This window comes from Artemia franciscana, chromosome 1 (assembly GCF_032884065.1).
Source record: "Artemia franciscana chromosome 1, ASM3288406v1, whole genome shotgun sequence".
Lineage (NCBI taxonomy): Eukaryota > Metazoa > Arthropoda > Branchiopoda > Anostraca > Artemiidae > Artemia > Artemia franciscana.
In genome coordinates this window covers 45,708,163-45,727,325 of record NC_088863.1, presented here as the reverse complement: position 1 = coordinate 45,727,325, position 19,163 = coordinate 45,708,163, and the positions used below count along the sequence as shown (strand labels likewise).

The 19,163-nt window shown below is 35.4% G+C and overlaps 2 protein-coding genes across 5 annotated transcripts in view; one reads left to right on the top strand and one right to left on the bottom strand.

The window, feature by feature from the left end:
- Positions 1-13,717, top strand: part of LOC136030403 (putative gamma-glutamylcyclotransferase CG2811) — a 32,682-nt gene extending 18,965 nt beyond the window's left edge. Inside the window, exons 2-3 of one of the 4 annotated variants that reach the window (XM_065709375.1) lie at positions 673-902; positions 13,696-13,717. In XM_065709375.1, coding sequence (XP_065565447.1) covers positions 673-902; positions 13,696-13,702 — 237 coding nt within the window. In that variant the 3' untranslated portion in view covers positions 13,703-13,717. Of the gene's footprint in view, positions 1-672; positions 903-1,661; positions 1,768-4,354; positions 4,597-13,695 lie in introns of those variants that run through there. The other 3 variants (XM_065709359.1, XM_065709367.1, XR_010618272.1) reach the window with 3 other exon arrangements.
- LOC136030430 (uncharacterized) overlaps positions 1,712-19,163 on the bottom strand; it is a 30,843-nt gene continuing 13,391 nt past the window's right edge. The window contains exons 3-4 of the mRNA XM_065709412.1: positions 11,215-11,357; positions 1,712-1,922 (exon numbers count right to left, since the gene is read on the bottom strand). Of these exons, the coding sequence (XP_065565484.1) occupies positions 1,769-1,922; positions 11,215-11,357 (297 nt within the window). The 3' untranslated portion in view covers positions 1,712-1,768. The remainder of the gene's footprint in view (positions 1,923-11,214; positions 11,358-19,163) is intronic.

Sequence of the window (19,163 nt, the reverse complement as noted above, 5' to 3'; positions counted from 1 at the left end):
ATTTGATGCTGCTGTGATGGCGGTGGTCAATTATGGCTCTGAAACGTGGATGCTTTGAAAGACAGAGGAGGATTTATTAGACCTTTTCCAGAGGCATTGTCTGTGGTTTTTGATGCACCTTTCTTACTGACCTTGGTTCAAACAGTAAGCTGTGCGAAAAGTGTGGCTCTATCCTAGTGTTTTGGGCTGTAATGAAAGATAGGCTTAGATGGCTAGGACACATTCTGCCAATGAAGGGTGACAGATTTCCAAAGATCTTCCTTTTTGGCCAACCATCTGGGGATAAAAGTAAAGCAGGTTGTCCCCAAATGGGAATGGGAAGAGTGTTTGGCTGGTGAGTTGTTAGTACACTACTAGCCTAGTAATTGTTCATTCATCTATTGCGATATCTGTTAACTTTATCTTTGATGTGATTCTTTGTTTTGATATCTGCTCATTTGAGGATCATTTATTTATTGATAGTAATTTCTGTTTGGTTTAGGTTTGAACTATTATATGACTTTGTTTCTGCTTGTTTTAGATTTTATAATATTATGATATCTTACTTTTCTTCGAAAAGTAAAACATGTTCATTCCTAGAAATTTTTTTCTTGAAGGTTTTCTTTAATAATTAATGCTGCCTAAGATATCTAAATTCTTTTTCCCTCACGTTTTCTGTAATTTCTTTTCCAGAACGTTATTGGAGAAGTATATGATGTGGATGAGAAAATGCTATCCAATCTTGATGTGCTTGAACAGCATCCAACTTTTTATCGAAGAGAAGAAATAAGTATTGCAACGGATGATGGTAATTTGTTATGCTGGACATACTTCTTAGTAGACTGTCGTCCTGAACTACTGAAGCTGCCTTTCTTAACTGAATACTCTAATGAGGGTAGTCATGGTCTCCGCTACGTTGAAAGGTATCTAAGAAGTATAAATTGGAATTTAACTGTTAAAAATCATAATATCTAGCTAGTTGTTTTTTGTAATTGATTGAATATTACACTGTTGGTAATTTCTTTTATTTTTCTTCAGTAATTGTAAAATACAAGGTACTTTAGATGTGTACCGTAAAGCATGTTAAAGAAAAGTGTAACCAGAGAGAGAATCCACTCAAGAAATAAAGATTTAAAGGAAATGGGAATTTCCTGGGAGGGTGTAAAGAGGGAGGCTTTAAATAGATTAGGTTGGAGGAGGAGCGTGCGTAGCTGTGTTGGCCTCAGGTGGCTTTGTGCTGCAGTGAGTTATTAGTAGTAGTAGTAGATGTACTAAAGCTGTGGTGAACTTGAAAAAAAATCAACTTTTAATCAGTTTGACGCTGCCCAATCATTTTATTGGGTTTCATCAATATATAGGTGTTGCTCATGATTGGGAAAACTGACTTTTCATTCTGAAAAATCACAGAAAAAAGTGGAAAGTATTGAACCTAAGATTTGCATGAAATGGAAGTGCTGAGCAAAGAAACAACTCTGTCTCTATAAGCCGCATAATTTCATCATTGTGGCATGGGAACCAAGGCTGAAACGTACAATAATCTTGAAATGCAAGATTTCTCGTTGAATATAAAATTTTATATTGCCCTCTGCTGCATTGATTTGAAATGTTTTTTTTCTTCTCATATGTTTATTCTTTTTCCTGTCTTCGCTTTGATATTCAATCTAATTATTTTTTAATTTCAGCGAAGAATATTTGGAATCAATATCATAAATACGGAAAACTTAGACAAAAATTAACCTGGGAGTTTTATTTTTATTTTTTTTGTATTAAAACTTCTTCTTAAATGTTGTCACAGTTCATCTCTTCTTTGTAGCTTAGGCTTTATATCTTCACGTGTGAATACCGCAGTTCTGTTCCTTGATGTAACTGAGTGCTGCAGATGCTTTGGTAGATCTTTACCTCCTGGATCGGCATCTGCTAAGCTTATGACAGCTCTGACTCTCCTGAAAAATTAAAGGATAATAATGAAAAGGGATATTAACATCGTATTTATGTTACTTGGAAAAGAGCCCAGAAAAATGCATGAAAAAAGAAGAAAAAAATATGCCAAGAAGGATACACTTAATTAGAATTCCATTCGCATAAAATCACGCCACTGTGGCCAAAAAATAAAACGCGTTCAGCTCTGTGTTTACCTCTCTCTGACTAATTCAGGGTCGCCAATTCATGAAAAAAAATTTCGGGGGTAAAGATTTTTTCCATTTTTCAGAACAAAGATGGACTAAAAGTTATTTTATAATCTAAAGAGGGATTATTTTCGATTTTCTTCGACGAATATACCAAAAATAAATTGAAATCTAGGATGGGGCAGTTGTCCCTACCCCTCGATTTGTTGCAGCTGAACTTATCTTTACTTTGAAAACCAAATATTCAGTTTTTGTCTCAACTTCGTAATTTTCTATTAACTTCTTTGGATCTCTGAAATAGAAGCTCATAAAAATATATGTATATATATATATATATATATATATATATATATATATATATATATATATATATATATATATATATATATATATATATATATATATTTATCTAGTTACAATTCTAGACGACTTATTGAATCTATCTATCTAGATTTGTCAGGGGCCATAATTTTAACTGAAACAAGGGCAACTATATCTATCCAGTCTTAGCTGTGCTATAGTTGTTTACTGCAAGCAAATGTACAATGTTAGCTTTGATTTTGGGAGTCATTGCGCCTAATTTAAAATAAACCTAACCAAATATGATGAAAAAGGGGATTATTTAAGCTACATTAAGGATTACTAAGTTTTCTCATTTTTTACCATTTTTTTTTTAGAGAATGATAGCAAATGTTAAACGCTTGATTTTGATTATGGTTGTGATACTCATCAGTAATCCAGAAAACTTAGTGTGTTTATGACGGCCTTAGCCATCAGGAGATATTTTTCCAATGGGTGGATGGAAAAACGGTTCGGTTTCAAAACATATGGCAGAAATGTGGTATGTTTTATCATAGTTTGCCTTCTCTATATACTTTTACTCTCCTAAGAATAGGATTTTTTTTTGTTCCTACGCAGTTTTGAGTTGAATAGTTTGTTTTTGCCAAAAGATGAAGCCTTTCCTTACAATTGACATTGAGAAATAATTGTTCAGGGTCATGTAACCACATCAAAAGATCAAAATCCACGAGTTTTACAATGTTCTGTCATCCGGTGGAAGATTGAATCAATGCCTCTGTTTTTTTTTTCTTTAATGAGATTTATTTACTTTCTAGTTGCATTTCGACAAGACAGGATATCCGCTTTATGTCTAGTCATAGAAACAAGTCCTTATCAAGCTATTGGTGTAATCACTAACCGTTTTAGTTTTTAGCATTATCTAGTCTTAATTTTTATTTGGCGATTTTTTTTTCTTACGTCTGTCCATTGTTTGTTTCTCAGGCTAGCAGTTTTAAAAGTTACCACTTTTGTCAGGTTACTGGAACAAACGTGATAGCTAACAAAAATGGCTCGCTAAGAATTCTCAGAAACGTATTGATCTAGTAGAAAATTCTAAAACAAGTAAGCCTGGTAAATTTAAAATATACCAAAGTCCACGGGGCACACTCCAACTGATATTAGATTTAAATTAAATTGAATATTATTGAGTGAAACGAAGCGTTCTTTGAAGAATAGCTGTCACATTATTAAATTGCATAACTCAAATTTTATCGCATAACTAAATCATGATTAGTTTTATTGTGTAACTTAAATTTCAAAGGTATTCGACATTTTATGGAAAAGTCTGTTGTTAGCTGTCAATTTCTGCTAGGGTGGTGATGAAACGCTATTTGCCTTCATGGTATCAGAAGTGTTACCTACTCATGGGTCATTGTGAGAATTTCTAGTTTATTAGAGTGTATTCTGAAATGCTTAGCCTAAAAGACATAAAATCAGTCATTTGATTTTTTTTTTTTTTTTTTTTTTTTTTTTTTTTTTTTTTTTTTTTTTTTTTTTTTTTTTTATCCTTTGAAGCAAAGCGAATGGAAACTAATAAGAGTTGGTTCTCAATGCTTTAAGAGAGTAAATATTAAGACAGGAAATAGTGCCAGTTTCAATGTAATTTCTAGCGTCTTAATTAAAAAAGTAGAAAATTTTAAAGCTCATTTCATATTTGGCGGGATTAATCTTCAGTATAAAAGAATGAAAGCTGCGATTTTTTGCAAATTACAATTATACAGTTTTTTTCCAAATTATTTAATTTCAAAATTCAATCTATACAAAGTAATCCTAGGTTAACTCGAGAAAAAAAATCTTGGCAGGCCAAATGGGCCCGTTGTTTTTAGCTAATAGGTTTACTTGGAACAGAATTTTCTTTAATTACTGATCGCTCAAAAATAGATTTTGTTGAAATACTTTTTTATTGTTAGTATGCTAATATTCATATATGCCACAATTTTTGGCCTTGACGTGGTGGAACGAACATTGAAGGAGCAGATGACAAATCCTTCGTAATGTGTCATTTGCTACAGTGGATTTTGAGCCAGCGTGAATTTGTGCGTCAAAATGCCAAGCAACGAAGACTGTTTAGGCTGTTAAAGTGATGGTTGAAAACAAGGACATGATGAGTCTTAAGCGCTCTTTTACCCAAGACTACTACTACTAGTAGTACAAGAAATAGTTGTTTTTTTTAATAGAACTATAACCTTTTCAATTTGAGCCGACTTAGAGCTCATCACGGCTTGATCATCTTTAGTAATATGGTAGAAGGCAAGATTTGTGGGTTTTAAAGAGTAATTGTATGATAGGAAATGATAATTAAATATACAAGTTTGTGTCTGATAAAGGGTGCATCTGATGTTTTCGTTATTTCAAAGGGGATCAGCTGGAGCCGCTATCTTTTTGAAGGTTTCAGTTACAAATAAATCTTCAAGATTTCTAGATTGTAAGTCAAGCTTTCTCTATCTCTTGTGAAGTAGATATGAGTCTGTAAGCAGAGTCACGTAGTTTGGTTTTAACATCGATAAAACTTCGCAGTGGGACTCCTGGAATATTTTAATCATAAAAAAAAAAAAATTTGAAAAAAAAACCGAAGACTTAGTGATCTTAGGAAAACCTTGATTAAACCCCTATATAAGAAAGGTAATTAAGAGTGAGTGTGGCAATTTTGGTTTCACTATCATTAACTTGATTTAGGTTGGAAACAAATTACTTAGATTGGTGATAGTTATTAGAATAAGAGATGTTGTAGGTGGGAGAAGATAAACCAACCCAAAACCACCAGTGTGGTTTTAGGAAGGGGAGAAAATCCGCTGACCAAATTTTTACTCTTATAATTGAGAAGTGTCTGAATCTTCAGACCCTTTCAAGTCCTCAGTTTTGTAGATTGTGATAAGGTATTTGGTTCAGCCAATTAATGCTAATTGCGGAACAGTATTGCTGCGGTTGAGGTAGGAAGTGAAGTGATTATCTGGTTTGCTGTTGAACTAGGAATTAAGCAGGACTGTGTCCTATCTCTGTTTATGTGGACTGTTTTATAGACTTTGTCCTAAGGAACACGACAAAGACAATGAAAGAGCATGAAATTAAATGGGGAGGTAAAATTTTTCTAGACGTCGATTGTTTAGATGATTTGAATGACAAAGATGCTGACTCAGTCAATGAATTCTTGGGGGAGGGGTTTGCTCAGGTGGGAGAATAGGTTAGAAAATTAATTCTAAGAAGACCAAGTCACTTAGACTGGGAATAAGCTGGTCGTCCACGAATGGGTGAGTTGTTAGTAATAGTAGTAGAAGTAGTAATGGGAATCTTAGGACCCAATAGTTGGCCCTAGAAAAGTTACAGATGTGTTTTGTTTTGGATGCTATGGATAGTAGGTAAGATTTCTATGCTTTTTCTTAAAACTATCCTAATTATTTAGCTCAATAATAACGGCACTTGTGCTCACCTTTGCTATGACTTTAGTGGTTCCATTTCAAGTATCCGTGCCATGTCGTCATTAAGCTTGTTTCAAACTTTTGAACTATCCGCCCATAAAAATCAATATAATCTATAGTTGTATAGATTATTGGCAAGCGTTCGATTCTGTTGATAGAAGAGCTTTAGCAAAGGTCCTATCCTTGTACTATATACCAGACAAATAAATTAAAGTGATTAAGTGCTATATACGAGAATAACACTGCTGCGGTTAAGGTAGGAAATGAGGTTAGCAGCTGGTTTTGTACTAAATCAGGAATTAAGTAGGGTTGTATTCTATCTCCCTTAGTATGGATCATTTTGATGGACTTTGTCACAAGAAAGAAAGAATCACAAGAAAGACAATGGGAGACCATAGAACCAAATGGGGAGGAAAAACTCTCCTGGACTTAGATTATGGGGATGATTTAAGCATCCTAGAAGAAACTATGGGTAAATTGAATGAATTTTTAGAGGTTTTGCTAGTTCAGGGTGCTAGAATGGGTTTGAAAATTAATGTTAAGAAGACTAAGTCACTAAGGCTAGGAAGAAGTGAAGGTGAAAAGGTGACATTTGTTAACAAAAAGATTGATCTGGTGGGCATCTGAACTTACCTTGGTAGTATTATTAATAAAGACGGTGGGAACAGTGAAGATGTTGAAAGTAGAATAGCCGTGGCTCAGGGTGTTTTTTTCACAGTTAAAAAAGTTTGGAAGAATAGGAAGATAAGTCTACAAACCAAGATTAGAATATTAGAAGGTACAGTGATGACAGTGGTCAAAAATGGTTCTGAAGCATTGGTGCTCCGAAAAGCGGATGAAGATTTAGTTGATGTTTTCCAGAGAAATTGCCTACGGATTGTTCTGGGTACCCAGCTGACTAACCGTATTTCAAAAAGTAGGCTGTAAGAAAAATGTGGTTCAATCCCGCATTCTAGGGCTATATAGAAAGAAAGGTTGAGATGGCTAGGGCACGTTCTGCGGATGAAGGATGACAGATTGCCGAAGATTGTCCTTTTCGGCCAACCGTATAGGGCTAAATGGAAAGCAGGTCGTCTTTGTCTGGGGTGGGAGGATGTCATAAAGAAAGATTTAAAGGAAATGGGGACTTCCTTAGAGGGTGTAAAGAGGGAGACTTTGATTAGATTGGGACCGAGTAAGAGCGTTTGTAGCTGTGTTGGCCTCAGGCGGCTTGGTGCTGCGGTGAGTTGGTAATAGTAGTATTAGTAGTAGTAAAAATCTATACCTTGTGTAAGCTTAAATACTGTTATTACAATCAAATATCTTTTCGCTTGGGTTTCCACTTGGTGATTTTTGAATGACGTTAAAAGCTATTTGAGGCATTTTGTTCTTCATCATTGTAAGATACTACCCAATGCAGCATTCAGATATATGTCCTTTCCAATTCCCGCAACAAAAAAAAACTTAATAAGTGCCTGGTTAAAATTAAGCAGTGGTATTTTATCAACAGCATTCATTCCTGAAATTTGTTTATATTTTAATCTTGATCAAGTGTATATATTTGTTTATGATTCGTATAGTGTTATATTTTTTGTATTAACCATTGCCCGTAGAGACTTTTAATGTTAGTAAATGTCATATCATGTCATTCCCTGGAATGATGTGATAACGTCAAAACCCAATAAAATGCACGATTGAAGATATAAACCCTTTCATATGATAAATTGTAGCGCTAAAGGCTTTTTGCTACTGCTACTATTGCCCACTCATTGCACCACCGTGCTGCCGTAGACTAACACAGCTATATATACTTCTTCTCTACCGTAATGTTCAGAGGTTAATTCTTCAGCTCCTTCTATGAAATTCCTATTTCCCTTGACGTCTTCTCTTGGACGCCTTTCTTCTTTTTTGTGGATGCTTTACTTTTTTTTTACAATTTCTGTAAAAAAAAAAAAAAAAAAAAATGCAATTTTTGCCAACTTATCAGCTTTAATCTGTAATTATAGCCTAACCATCTTAAAGTTTCTTTCATTATAGCCCTAGAAAGTGTGATTATATGGCATTTTTTGTGCGAGGTAATTGCTTGATACACGGCTATTGAAACGAATACGTAAACTATTCTTTTATGCGTCCGTGTTTCAGACATACTTGACTACAGTCGTTGCTATAGCTTCTAGTCTCATAATCTAAGTTCTAAGGCCTATATTCCTATTCTTCCACACTTTTTCAGCTGCAAAAAATGCGTTGTGCCTTCTGTACTCTAGTTTTGCATCTTCACTGTATCCATCATCATTACTAATAATAAAGCCTGGGTAATCGAAACTATCTGCCCGGTCAATTTTCTCGTTACCAATTTTCATCTTTACATTCTCTTTTAACTTCTCGTACCCTGAACTCTCAAAACCTCAAACGATTCTTTGGTTTGCTTGTATTTACCTTGGACCCTAGTCATCTGTGTGATCCGAGTCTGGGAGAGTTTCGTCTTCCGAATTAATGCCTTTTTCCAATAGCCTTTGCTGTGTTCCTCAAGACGAACTATGCATAGATATCTGGATTAAGTATTACCCTACTTAATTCCCGAACCCATGGAAAATCAATCAAAAACGAAAAATAGCAAAGACAACGTGAAGTTATCATTCTAGATTCTTCACATGATTAGATAAGAAAACCGAGTTTTTTTTAATTGAAACTTAAAACGAACCGAAATTATTCCGTTTATTCTCAACCCTCGCTTGTTATGCTAAACTTTTTTTGTGCTTTAAAAAGCTCCTTATTCGAATTAAATGGTCCTTCTGTTTATGGAGCCGTTTTAAAGAATTGGGCCAAAGAGTCAAATTTTAGCATAAAGAGCGAGGATCGAGGAAGGGGCAACCACTCTCATATACGGAGTAATTTCTATTTGTTTTAATGTTACTCCTTACTTTCAGTTGAAATTTTTTTTTTTTAATTTTCGATCGTTTTTTAAATCATGCCGGGAAATCCGCACCTATTGTACGCTCACTTTTTAACAAAATACCTTGAATATTGCGTAGCATTTTAACAATGAGCCGAAGCTCAGTTTGATTGAGGAAAACTGACCATGTTATTTAAAATAATTACGCAATGTACAAGGATAAAAACCAGTCTGCATTTTGTCGGTTTAATGTATTCAGATGTACTACTTTATGTTATTTTCCTTCTAGATTGGAAATTTTTTGAAGTTCACTTCATCGGTCTTTTCTTTCGTATGCTTTGGTATCTCTGTTGGTGTTTTTCTTTTTAGTTTTTTTATCATACCTCTTCTTTCTCTTCTCTTTTTTAACTAATTCAATTTGTACTACAGTAATATTAGCTTTAATTTGAAATTAACCAGCAAGGTGCACAACACGCAGGAACAACAAACACATGGCAAAAATGTCAGGTATCAAGTTCTTTTTTTATATAAACTAGGGTAGAGAGAGGTACTACTTTCAAATTCACAAAGCAATATTGCATTTCAAATTCAGCATAATCTGAACCCTCTCTTTGCACTGGTCCTGGCCGGGGGTTGCAGTTCACGAGAAACATAAGGGGGGCTGGAGCATACTGCATTGTTCAAAGCCTAATGATGGCAATCTTTTGATACTTTCAATTAAAACACAAAAAAAAAAAAAATTCGGTGAAAAAACCTAAAAAAGGTATTTTCAAATCTAAGGGCAATTCCTACTACACCCGCCTCTCCCAATCAAAGTTTCTGGTTTCGGCCTTTAGTGTGGGGATGATTATCAGAGGATATTTTATACTGATTTTCAAATTTTCTAAAATTGAGTGGTCAAAAATATGATAAAAGTAGTTTTTCATGTCCTAATTTTACTGTGGAGACTTTTTTAGGGGGTAGAACACCCCTTTCCCTGTATGCAAGTATGTAGGTTGATGGCAACTGACTTCTGAGAAAATTATGTGTTATGTTTGCACCTACAACAATGAAAGGAAAAATAGATGCTGTTTTTTCTTCTTTTTTTCATTTCTGTGATTATTGGAATCTCGATATGTGAGATAAGAGTGCTTCTAAAAAGCCACCAAATGAAGAGCTACTAAGTCGAAGTGTTTTCTTTACAGTGTTTTAAAAGCATACGGGAACGTACGATAAGCTAGGTTCTACATAATATTAAGTTAAACCAGATCAACGCCTCGTTCTTTACGCTAAAGTTTTTTTTATTGTTTTAAAAAGTAGAGTTGTGACAAAGAGTCAAACCTAGCGTAAAGAGCGGGGAGTTGAGGAAGGGACAACCCCTTTCATATACGGAATAATTTCTGTTCGTTTTAACTTTTAATGTCGCTCCTTGCTCGCAGTTTAAAAAAAATTTCTTTTATTTAATCAGCTTAAAAAGACAAAATAATAGTTCTAAAAAATTCAAGGTTGAAATTTGGTGTGCCCGCAAATTAATGCATCCATGTTGATGAAACGTATAAAGTTAAAAAAAGACTATGCCTTCCAACCTCTTTAAGACCTTGTCTTGATGACTTGATTTGTCATGATTTTTGAAATTTTAACAATCCAGAAGCCTTTTGAAAGGACCCTGCTTATAGATTCTTGCGAAAAGATAAAGGCGTCCAGGTGCATAATGGAGCTAAGCTTGGACACCGAAGACGACGCTTTTAGGACAATCGTAGACGTAATTTTTAGCACCTTGTACAATCAAGATTGAGCAAAAATACGAATTCTAATTGATAAACATATTAGTTCAGAGGGGGTTCTTATTTTCAATATAAATACGGATTAAGACCATATATTCATTCCATCAAATAAAACAAGAGAAAATATTGAGGAAATTTGTGAAGACAGTGAATACAACCTAAGCGGATTTTTCCCCATTTTCGAAGATGCAGAACTCCCCTTTTAGCAGGAATAGAAAAAATCTACAACTTTCGGTGTAAGCAAGGTATTTCCATATAAGGATTATCAAAGATATTTAATAATATTTAGTCAATTATCAAGCTTAAATAGTTTAGTATAAGTGTATTTTGCGTTAAGGTGCAAGGAATCCCCAGCTCGAAAATTGACAAATATACCCCTGCATTGAATATGTATGGTCTTTCTAGCTTCAAAATACTATCTCTATCCAGTCCCTTGAACAAACATAATTTTTTTCTGCAGCGTTTTGGGCGATGTGAAAGTTAATTCAGGTGAAAAACTGGATTATACCATTCATTATAGAATAATAATATTATCATGGTAATATACCAAATTTTGACGACGTGGTCTGGAATATATGTGCTTAAGTAAAAGCCGTTGTGTTGTGTCGCTCGTTCATAGTATAATTTGTTCACTTATAAATCATAGTTAAAACTTTTATTCTATGTTCGGCAATTTTATAAAACAAAGCAAATTCTTTGCTAATATTTTGACTACTCACTTTTCTGTAACTTGTAATCCAGCTTCAAGTGTTTTTTCACGGCTGCGAAAATCACAAACAAGTTTAAAAGCTGAATCGCCAGGCATTATAAGCTCTTTGTCATTTTGAATAACCAAAGTCACGGTGTATGTATTTTTGTCTTTCTGAAAAAAGAAAATAAATAATTAAAACAGGTCGGTGGAAATTACCTTAATGTCCAGTAAAGAATTCAATGGATATGACGTATTCGTTGTGGCTGACTCTCGGGAAAGGCAATAATAACCAACTCCTTCGACAGCCATTCGGTTAATCATCGGCAGCGCAATGGCGTTGCATAAGTAAAGAACGATGTTGCCACAGTGTATTACATATTTTTTTTTTTTTTTTAAGACCAGGGCACTTCGTATAGAAGGTGTTATCGTAGAAATTTCGAAAGGGCTCATTCGATTGGAACTTAAAAGGGCTTGTGCCCTATTTAATAGTCTAAAGGATTGCGGGGCAACCAACCCCCCTTCCATGCCCATCATTTCCCCAAACACACGCAGTCAATATTTTGAGATAGCCATTTTGTTTAGCTTAGTTACAAGGTCCTAAAATTAAGTCTTTCAGGATGACCACATCCAACAGCTCTTAGGGCAAGGGTTGCAATTTGTGCTCTGGGGGCACATAAGGTTTTTATAGAACGGGTGGTCGTATAAGCTTCGAAGGGGGCTCATTAGATTGCTAATCTGAAGTTGTAGTGCTCTTTTTAAGATCAACAGTGATTGGAGGGCAACTACCCCACACACACACACACGTCGTATAATCACGGAATGCATCCAATTGAGATTTTGAGATAGCCTTTTTATTCAAAATAGTTCAAAGATCATATAACGAGGCTTTTGAGGTTGAAAGAAACCCCCAGAGCCTGGGGATAAGGTTTTAAGCTATACCTCGGGGGCATTTAATGTTTTTATGAAGGGGACGATTGTATAAACTCTAGAGGAGTCTTATTTGGTTGAAAATTGGAAGTTCTAATTCCCTTTTAGCAGTCAAGGGTGATGGGGGGCAACTAGACCTCCCCCAACTACCCTTCTCTTCACCAACCGTATCTGATTGAAGTTTTGAGATAAGCATTTAGTTTAAAGATCGTATAACAATGCCTCTAGGGTTGGCACAATTCCCCAGAGCCCTGGGGCAAGGGATGTAAGTTATGCCCTGGGGCATATAAGGTTTTTGTGGAATAGCTGGTCGTATAAACCTCAGATGGGACTCATTTGATTTAAAATTGGAAGTTATAGTGCCCTCTTTAAGGTCAAAAGTGATCTGAGAGCAACCAGTCCCTCCCCCATCCACACCTACTCTTTCCCCAACATATCCGATCAAAATTTTTAGACAGCAATTTTTTTCAGCGTAGTTGAAGGAAATTATCTCTTTGAGGATGATAACCACCCCACAGCCCTCGGGACATGCGTTGTAAGTTATGTCGTGTGGTCATATAAGGTTTTTATAGAAAGGGTGGTCGTATATACTTAGGGGGGGTTCTTATTTGATTGGCTTGTCAGAATTTTAAGTGCCTTTTTAAGAGTCAAAGTGGTCAGAGGGCGCCCCCCCCCCACACGTCGTGTTTTCCCTAAATGCATCCAATGGAAATTTTGAGATAATCATTTTGTTCAAAATAGTCCAAAGATCATATAACTAGGCTTTTGGGGTTGTTAAGAAACACCAGAGCCTGGGAGCAAGGGTTGTAAGTTATGCCCCGGGGGCATTTAAGGTTTTTATGGAAGTGATGGCTGTATAAACTTTAGAGGTGGCTAATTTACTTGAAAATTGGAAGCTCTATTTCCAATTTAAGAGTCAAAAGTGATGGAGGTCAACTAGCCCGCCCCCTAACTACCCCTATTTTCACGAAACGCATCTGACTGAAATTGTGAGATATCCATTTTAAAACAAAATAGTCCATAGAACATACAACAATGCCTCCAGGGATGACAAAAACCTCCGAGCCCTGGGGAAAGGGCTGTAAGTTATGCCCTGGGGGCATATAAGGTTCTTATGGAATGGTTTGGCGTGTTAACTTCAGATGGGGCTCACTTGATTTGAAATTGGAAGCTATAGTGCCCTTTTTAAGAGTCAGAAGTGATTTTAGAGCAACCAGTCCCCCCCTGTCTATTATTTTCCAAAAACAAACATCCAAACACAAGTTTTGAGACAACTATTTTACAGCATTGTTGAAAAGTTTAGAAACTATGAGTTTGGGAATGTCAACCCTCCGCTCCCCAAAGCGTCAAGGTAAGGGCTGTAAATTAGGCAATTTGATCATTGTCTACATATAGTATATGTTATTTTGAAAAAGTCTACATGTTTGACTACTACTTTCCCAAAATACGAAGGGTAACAAGGTGAGTTTTTCAATGAATGGTGTGGAGAGTGTTGAATTAAATCAAAGCATGTTACGTGTCTATGAGTTGTCAAAAGGGCGTAACTCAGGAAGGACTGAGTGTATTAATTTTGAAATTTCAGGAAATGATAAAAGAGATGATCAATTGACCAAAAAGGCAATATTTGCACTCTACTATTACTACTACTACCACTGCTGTCACCAAAACTAATGCTTCTGTAGTGGGTACTACTATACTGAAGATATTGAAATGAACATCTGAGGAAATGTTGAGGGAAATGTTGAACTAAATCAAAGCATATTATGTGCATACAGATTACCGATATGGGTGTATCAGCAATATTTTTGGAACGGCTAATCGTATCAAGAGGAAACTTCAGGGGTATTAAGAGTCGGATATACAGTTGACCAAAAGGCAAAATGTACCTGCTACTACTGCTAATAATAGTCATATTATTTCTGTTACTACTTGTAATAATAATACACTATTGCTGTTACTGCTCGTCCTACTACTACCACTATTACTATGATTCTAGTAGCCTACAATTACGCCTATGTGTATGAAAGTGAAAATTTGACAGAATATTGAGAGGGAATCTGAACTAAATCCAAATGCACTATGTGCATTCAGATTGTCAAAAGGGCGTATATCAAGAATAGATTTGGGCATTAAAATGGAACTTTCAGAGAATACTTGAAGGGAAAGATCAACAGATAAAAAGGTAATATATGCATGTCACTGCTACCACTATTATCATATCTACTTTAACTAATATTACTACTGCTACTAAACTACTCCAACTACTACTTTAATTGCAACAACTTGTAAGGCTTAGAGTATTAAAATGAAAAAGGCGTCAAAAGGGGGTCAGAAGCGCACATCAGTAATATTTCTGGAACGGCTTGCCGTGCCAAGATGAAACTTCTGGGGCATCATGAAAGGGATGTTCAATTGATCAAAAGGCATGAAGTACATGTTACTACTGCTTTTAATACTGCTGCTAATACTGATACTACTAATAATAATATAACACTAACTCCCCAACTACTTCTCGTACCATCGCAACTACTGTAATATTAATACTATTAAGGCTAAGTCAATGAAAGTAAAATTTGAGAGAATATGGAAGTCAGATTTGAACCAAGAAAAGACAGTATTGTGTTGCACTTTGGTTTTGCTGTGTTTTTTTTGTCTTTTTTTGTTCCTAGCACCCCGATTTCAGCTTATTCCTAGAAAGTGGTAAGGGTCTAATATCTGCGGTTCTTATGAAAAGTGTGGACCTTATGCCGGATTGATGAATACGACTTTGAATTTTGGAAAGCTTCGTAAAACTCTTGCCTGGGGCCAAAAAGATGGTTTTTGCTTATCCTTGAGCCAGAGCCTATAGTGTGTGAAGTGATGTGGGGTTTTATAGCCTATGTCGGAGAGAACTATCTGAAGTTATGCAGTCTAGCTTTCGTCTCATCAAACCATGTTTCTGCTTTCGAGTGAACTTTAAAAGTTCTCTCATTGCTAAAGAAATTAGAGTTTATCCTTTGCTCCTTTCTAAGTGATGACGTTAGAAGCTTGGTCTACAGCAAAAAAGTCAACTTTTGAACTAAGACAGATAGATTTATTTTCCACGGCAGTCGATAGCTCTCGATGAGCTGATCAAAATGTATGTCATCCATTTTTTTTGTAGAAAAATTCCTCAATGAGATGTACCAGTTTGAGAGTTTAAAGGGTTTGACAACTTCAGTAGTAAGGTACACACTGAAACCAAAAATAGGCCGATACCAATTGTGAGACATATAGGGGAGTTTTAAGCAACAGTTGGCTGCTAGCTCATAATCATCTTCGGCAATGAGGGGTTCGAAACTTTTGCTAGTTGGTGTACCTATTATTTGTTTCCGGTGTATTTGATGGTAAGACCAATTTGGTTCAGTGGTAAGACATGTGACTTGTTTATTTTAAGATCCTTACAGATTAACAACTTCAGCGTTTAATCTAAGTGAGGAAACAAAACCAAAGTGTTGCGATAGCAACACTTTGCTCGGCAAAGCCGAACAAACCTTGCCTCAACACCTCACTTTGCCCATGCAACGGAGATCTAGTTTGCATTTAGATTGTCAAAATAGCGTATCTTAAGAATTGATTTGTGTATCAAGTTGCAGCACCGTGTTTTGAAGGGGATGTTGAAAAAAAACAAAGGTGATATGTGCATAGTTCTATTAATGCTGCTACTTTTACTACAACTATTGCTACTACACCAGCTAGGGGTATTAAGGTGAAGGTTTCAAAGAAATAATTAAGCATATTTTGAACTAAATCAGAACGGACTATGATCATGGAGATTGTCAAAAGGGTTACAAAGCAATATCACAATAGCGGCTCGCCTTTTTAAGTTAGACCTTTCAGGGTAAATTGTGGCGGATTTTGAACTAGCCAGATGACACTATGTGTACACTTTTAATACTACTGGCGCTGCTCTATCATAGCTGTAATACCATTGATATTTTAAAGGAGCTAATTTGGTCAGAAATTAAAAGTTCTAGTGTACTTTTTAATAGTCAAAAGTGATTGGAGGGCAATCACCCTTCCAATTTTTTTTCCTGAAAAAGACTATGTTGAAATAAAATGGACAAAAATTAGTTTAAAAAACTTTTCCCACAAAATCTATTTTTAAAGAAAAGTAAAGAGCTCCATTAAACAAAATCGTTAAAAATAGAATCAAATAATCTACAAAATATAAAACTACCACAAATGGGCATCTATAAATAAACGAAACCGAAGACGAACAGAAATTTCAATAAATAACAGAGTCAAACCCAAAACGAACCGAAATTAACATGAATAGGGCTTACAACCCCTATGCCTTCTCAAGGCCAGAACAAAATTTGAACTTTACTAAATTTTTTTTTTCAATGTTTTCGCTTTTATAACTTCAATAAATCAAAAATTATTAAGATTTTGAAGAATGACTATGAGCATATGTATATTAAACTGACAATGCACAATTCTTTACTTTTCCTAGAAAATCTTGTTTTATGGAATTAGTTTTAATTTAATTTACTAGAAAAAGCAATCTAAGAATCGAAGTTAAATTGTTGATAGACTAGAAAAGAATAATATCTAAGGTGTTTGATAATGCAATTTACTTTACAGCACCGTTTACTTAATTAAATATGGAATTTAGCATACTTGCACATTAGCCTAAAGACCACATAACTCAATACCAGATGAACTAGTGTAACTGGTTGATGAACAGAGGAAACTAAGTACTTAAGGATGAGATCAGCCCTTTCCAAAAAAAAATATTTAATAGAAAAACTATAAATTTACAAAGTGAATCCTTTGGGGGGGGGCTATAGCCCTCTTCGCGTACGTTAATAGCTACACCAAAAGTAAATATAAGGTTTTCCTGGCTTAAGGCTTTTGTTTCCCGTGCTAGATTTCGGTATATTGTTTTTATGCAGTCCTACAATATTAATGGAACTTGCCATACTTGAATTCATCCAAAGAACAGAAAACTCGAAAGTAGACACCCCTAGGGTAACTGATCGATGAATTGAGGAGACTAAGTACCCAAATGTGTGAAAACCCCTGTTAAGAAAAATTCTTATTTGATAGAAAAATTATAAATGTGCAGAATGAAGCCCCTTGGGGGGGGGGGATATAGAATCTTTATGTATGTTAATTGCTACCCTAAAAGTAAATATAGGATCCTTCTGGCTTAAAGTTGAAACATAGTTTTAAATTATCTTATCCAATAGACCATGGAACTCAACAGTAGACCTACTAGTGTAACTGATCGATAGATACAACAGACTAGCTACCGAAGGATGGGATCAGTTGTCTCCCAAAAAAACTTTTGATAAATAAAAAAAAACATAATTGTCTAGAAAAGAGCCCCTTAGACGGGTTATAACCCTCCCCCTTAGTAGCTACTCCAAGAGCAAACACAATTTTCCTCTGATTTTAAGTTTATATTCCCTTTGCAAGAACTTCTTATGTTATCTTTGCAGTCATACGAAACAATGTTTTTTTGTAAGTTTTTATCGTATATTTTTATATGATTTGGATGCACAAATACTAACGATGTTTTCTCTTCTTCTTTTTTTCCTTTATTGCAACTAGAAGATGCAGCATGGACAATTGCATTGGCACAACTACCTTGTTAAAAGTCGTTTTCAGCAATCTCTGTATTGTCCTTTCAGAAAGATTTCCTACATACTAGATACCTTAACTGTTGTCTAGAAATAACGTTTAAGCCGCAGAGTCCGGCACTTCAAACGAGGGATTTTATAAAGATTTAGTACTGTTATATATAAACAAAATATCTGAAATTTAAGGAATTCCAAATCTTGACAAAGGGGCTCTTAATCGTGCCCTGTCCAGGTCAAAGTGAGTGTGGAGAGAATGAGGTTATCTCTTCTACTTACGGTGATAAAACACCAGGGAAGTATTCAAAGCAAAATTTAACCTTATTTCCCTATCGTTTTAAATGAGCCTGCATGACAATTCCGGCTGAAAAACGACGTGAATCTATCCCCTGAATATTAGAATTCTGAATTTTAAAGATAATTAAAAGAAAAAGAAATTAGAGTATCTACTAGACATTTTATCAAACAGTTCGTGGTAGCAAACTGTAAGTAAGGAGCTACACGGCTCAATAGTAACCGAAACTTTAAAAACAGAATTTTGTTATCAATAAATATATCAAAAGAATCGACTTATTAAGCTGATTCCAAATATTTAAAATCCATTAAGCTTAGTGTTACCCATAAAAGGCTACGAGCATGGGCGCTTATAAGTTATCTTAGCGAGTAGATATGTCGCTCCTTACTTACAGTTTGCTACTACGAACTGTTTGATAAAATGTCTAATAAATACTCACATTCTCGTTTGTGCAGTGATATACCTAGGCGCCGAAGAATTAAGAATCTGGATTATATTTTTTCACGGGGGTTTCTTTTGCCCCCCTTGTCTTCATTTTTTGCCTTTGATAGTAAGAATGTCGACAGAAGTCGTTATTGATGAGGTGCTTAGCTTTTTTATCACTCGGATAGACTCTTGGACTCCTAAGGATCTCCAAATTAAGCTTTGTGCAGATTTTTACTCGGTGGAGGAAATCAACCGAGCAAAAGGAAACCTAGTTGCTTACGTTCCCAGTGAAGTGATCGCGTCTCTGACGAAGGATTTTCCAGACTTTGTAAAAAGCCTGTTCGGGCCAATCTACAAACAGCCCTGTACTTTGTGTTTTTCTATCCTCTTACATGTTGATAGAAAATTACTTCCGACTTTTGTGGCGTGTAATTTTTTGCGACTCCCCTCTTTGTCACTCTTGCACTTTGATCTTGCGAGTATTATGAGCTCATATAGTTCTTTGAAATCCAAGATAGAGCAGCTAAAATTATTTGTTCAGAATATTGCGTCATCGGAAGTCTCAAGCTTAAAACCTGAACTTGATGAGATCAGATCTACACTTCATACAGTTGTTGCTAAGCAACAGATGACGCCCGCAACTAATTTATCGTAGTCATCTGAGGTTCCCATCATGGTGCAACCCAAAGAGGTTGTTTCGACGGATAGTGCTAATGAGTATGCGCC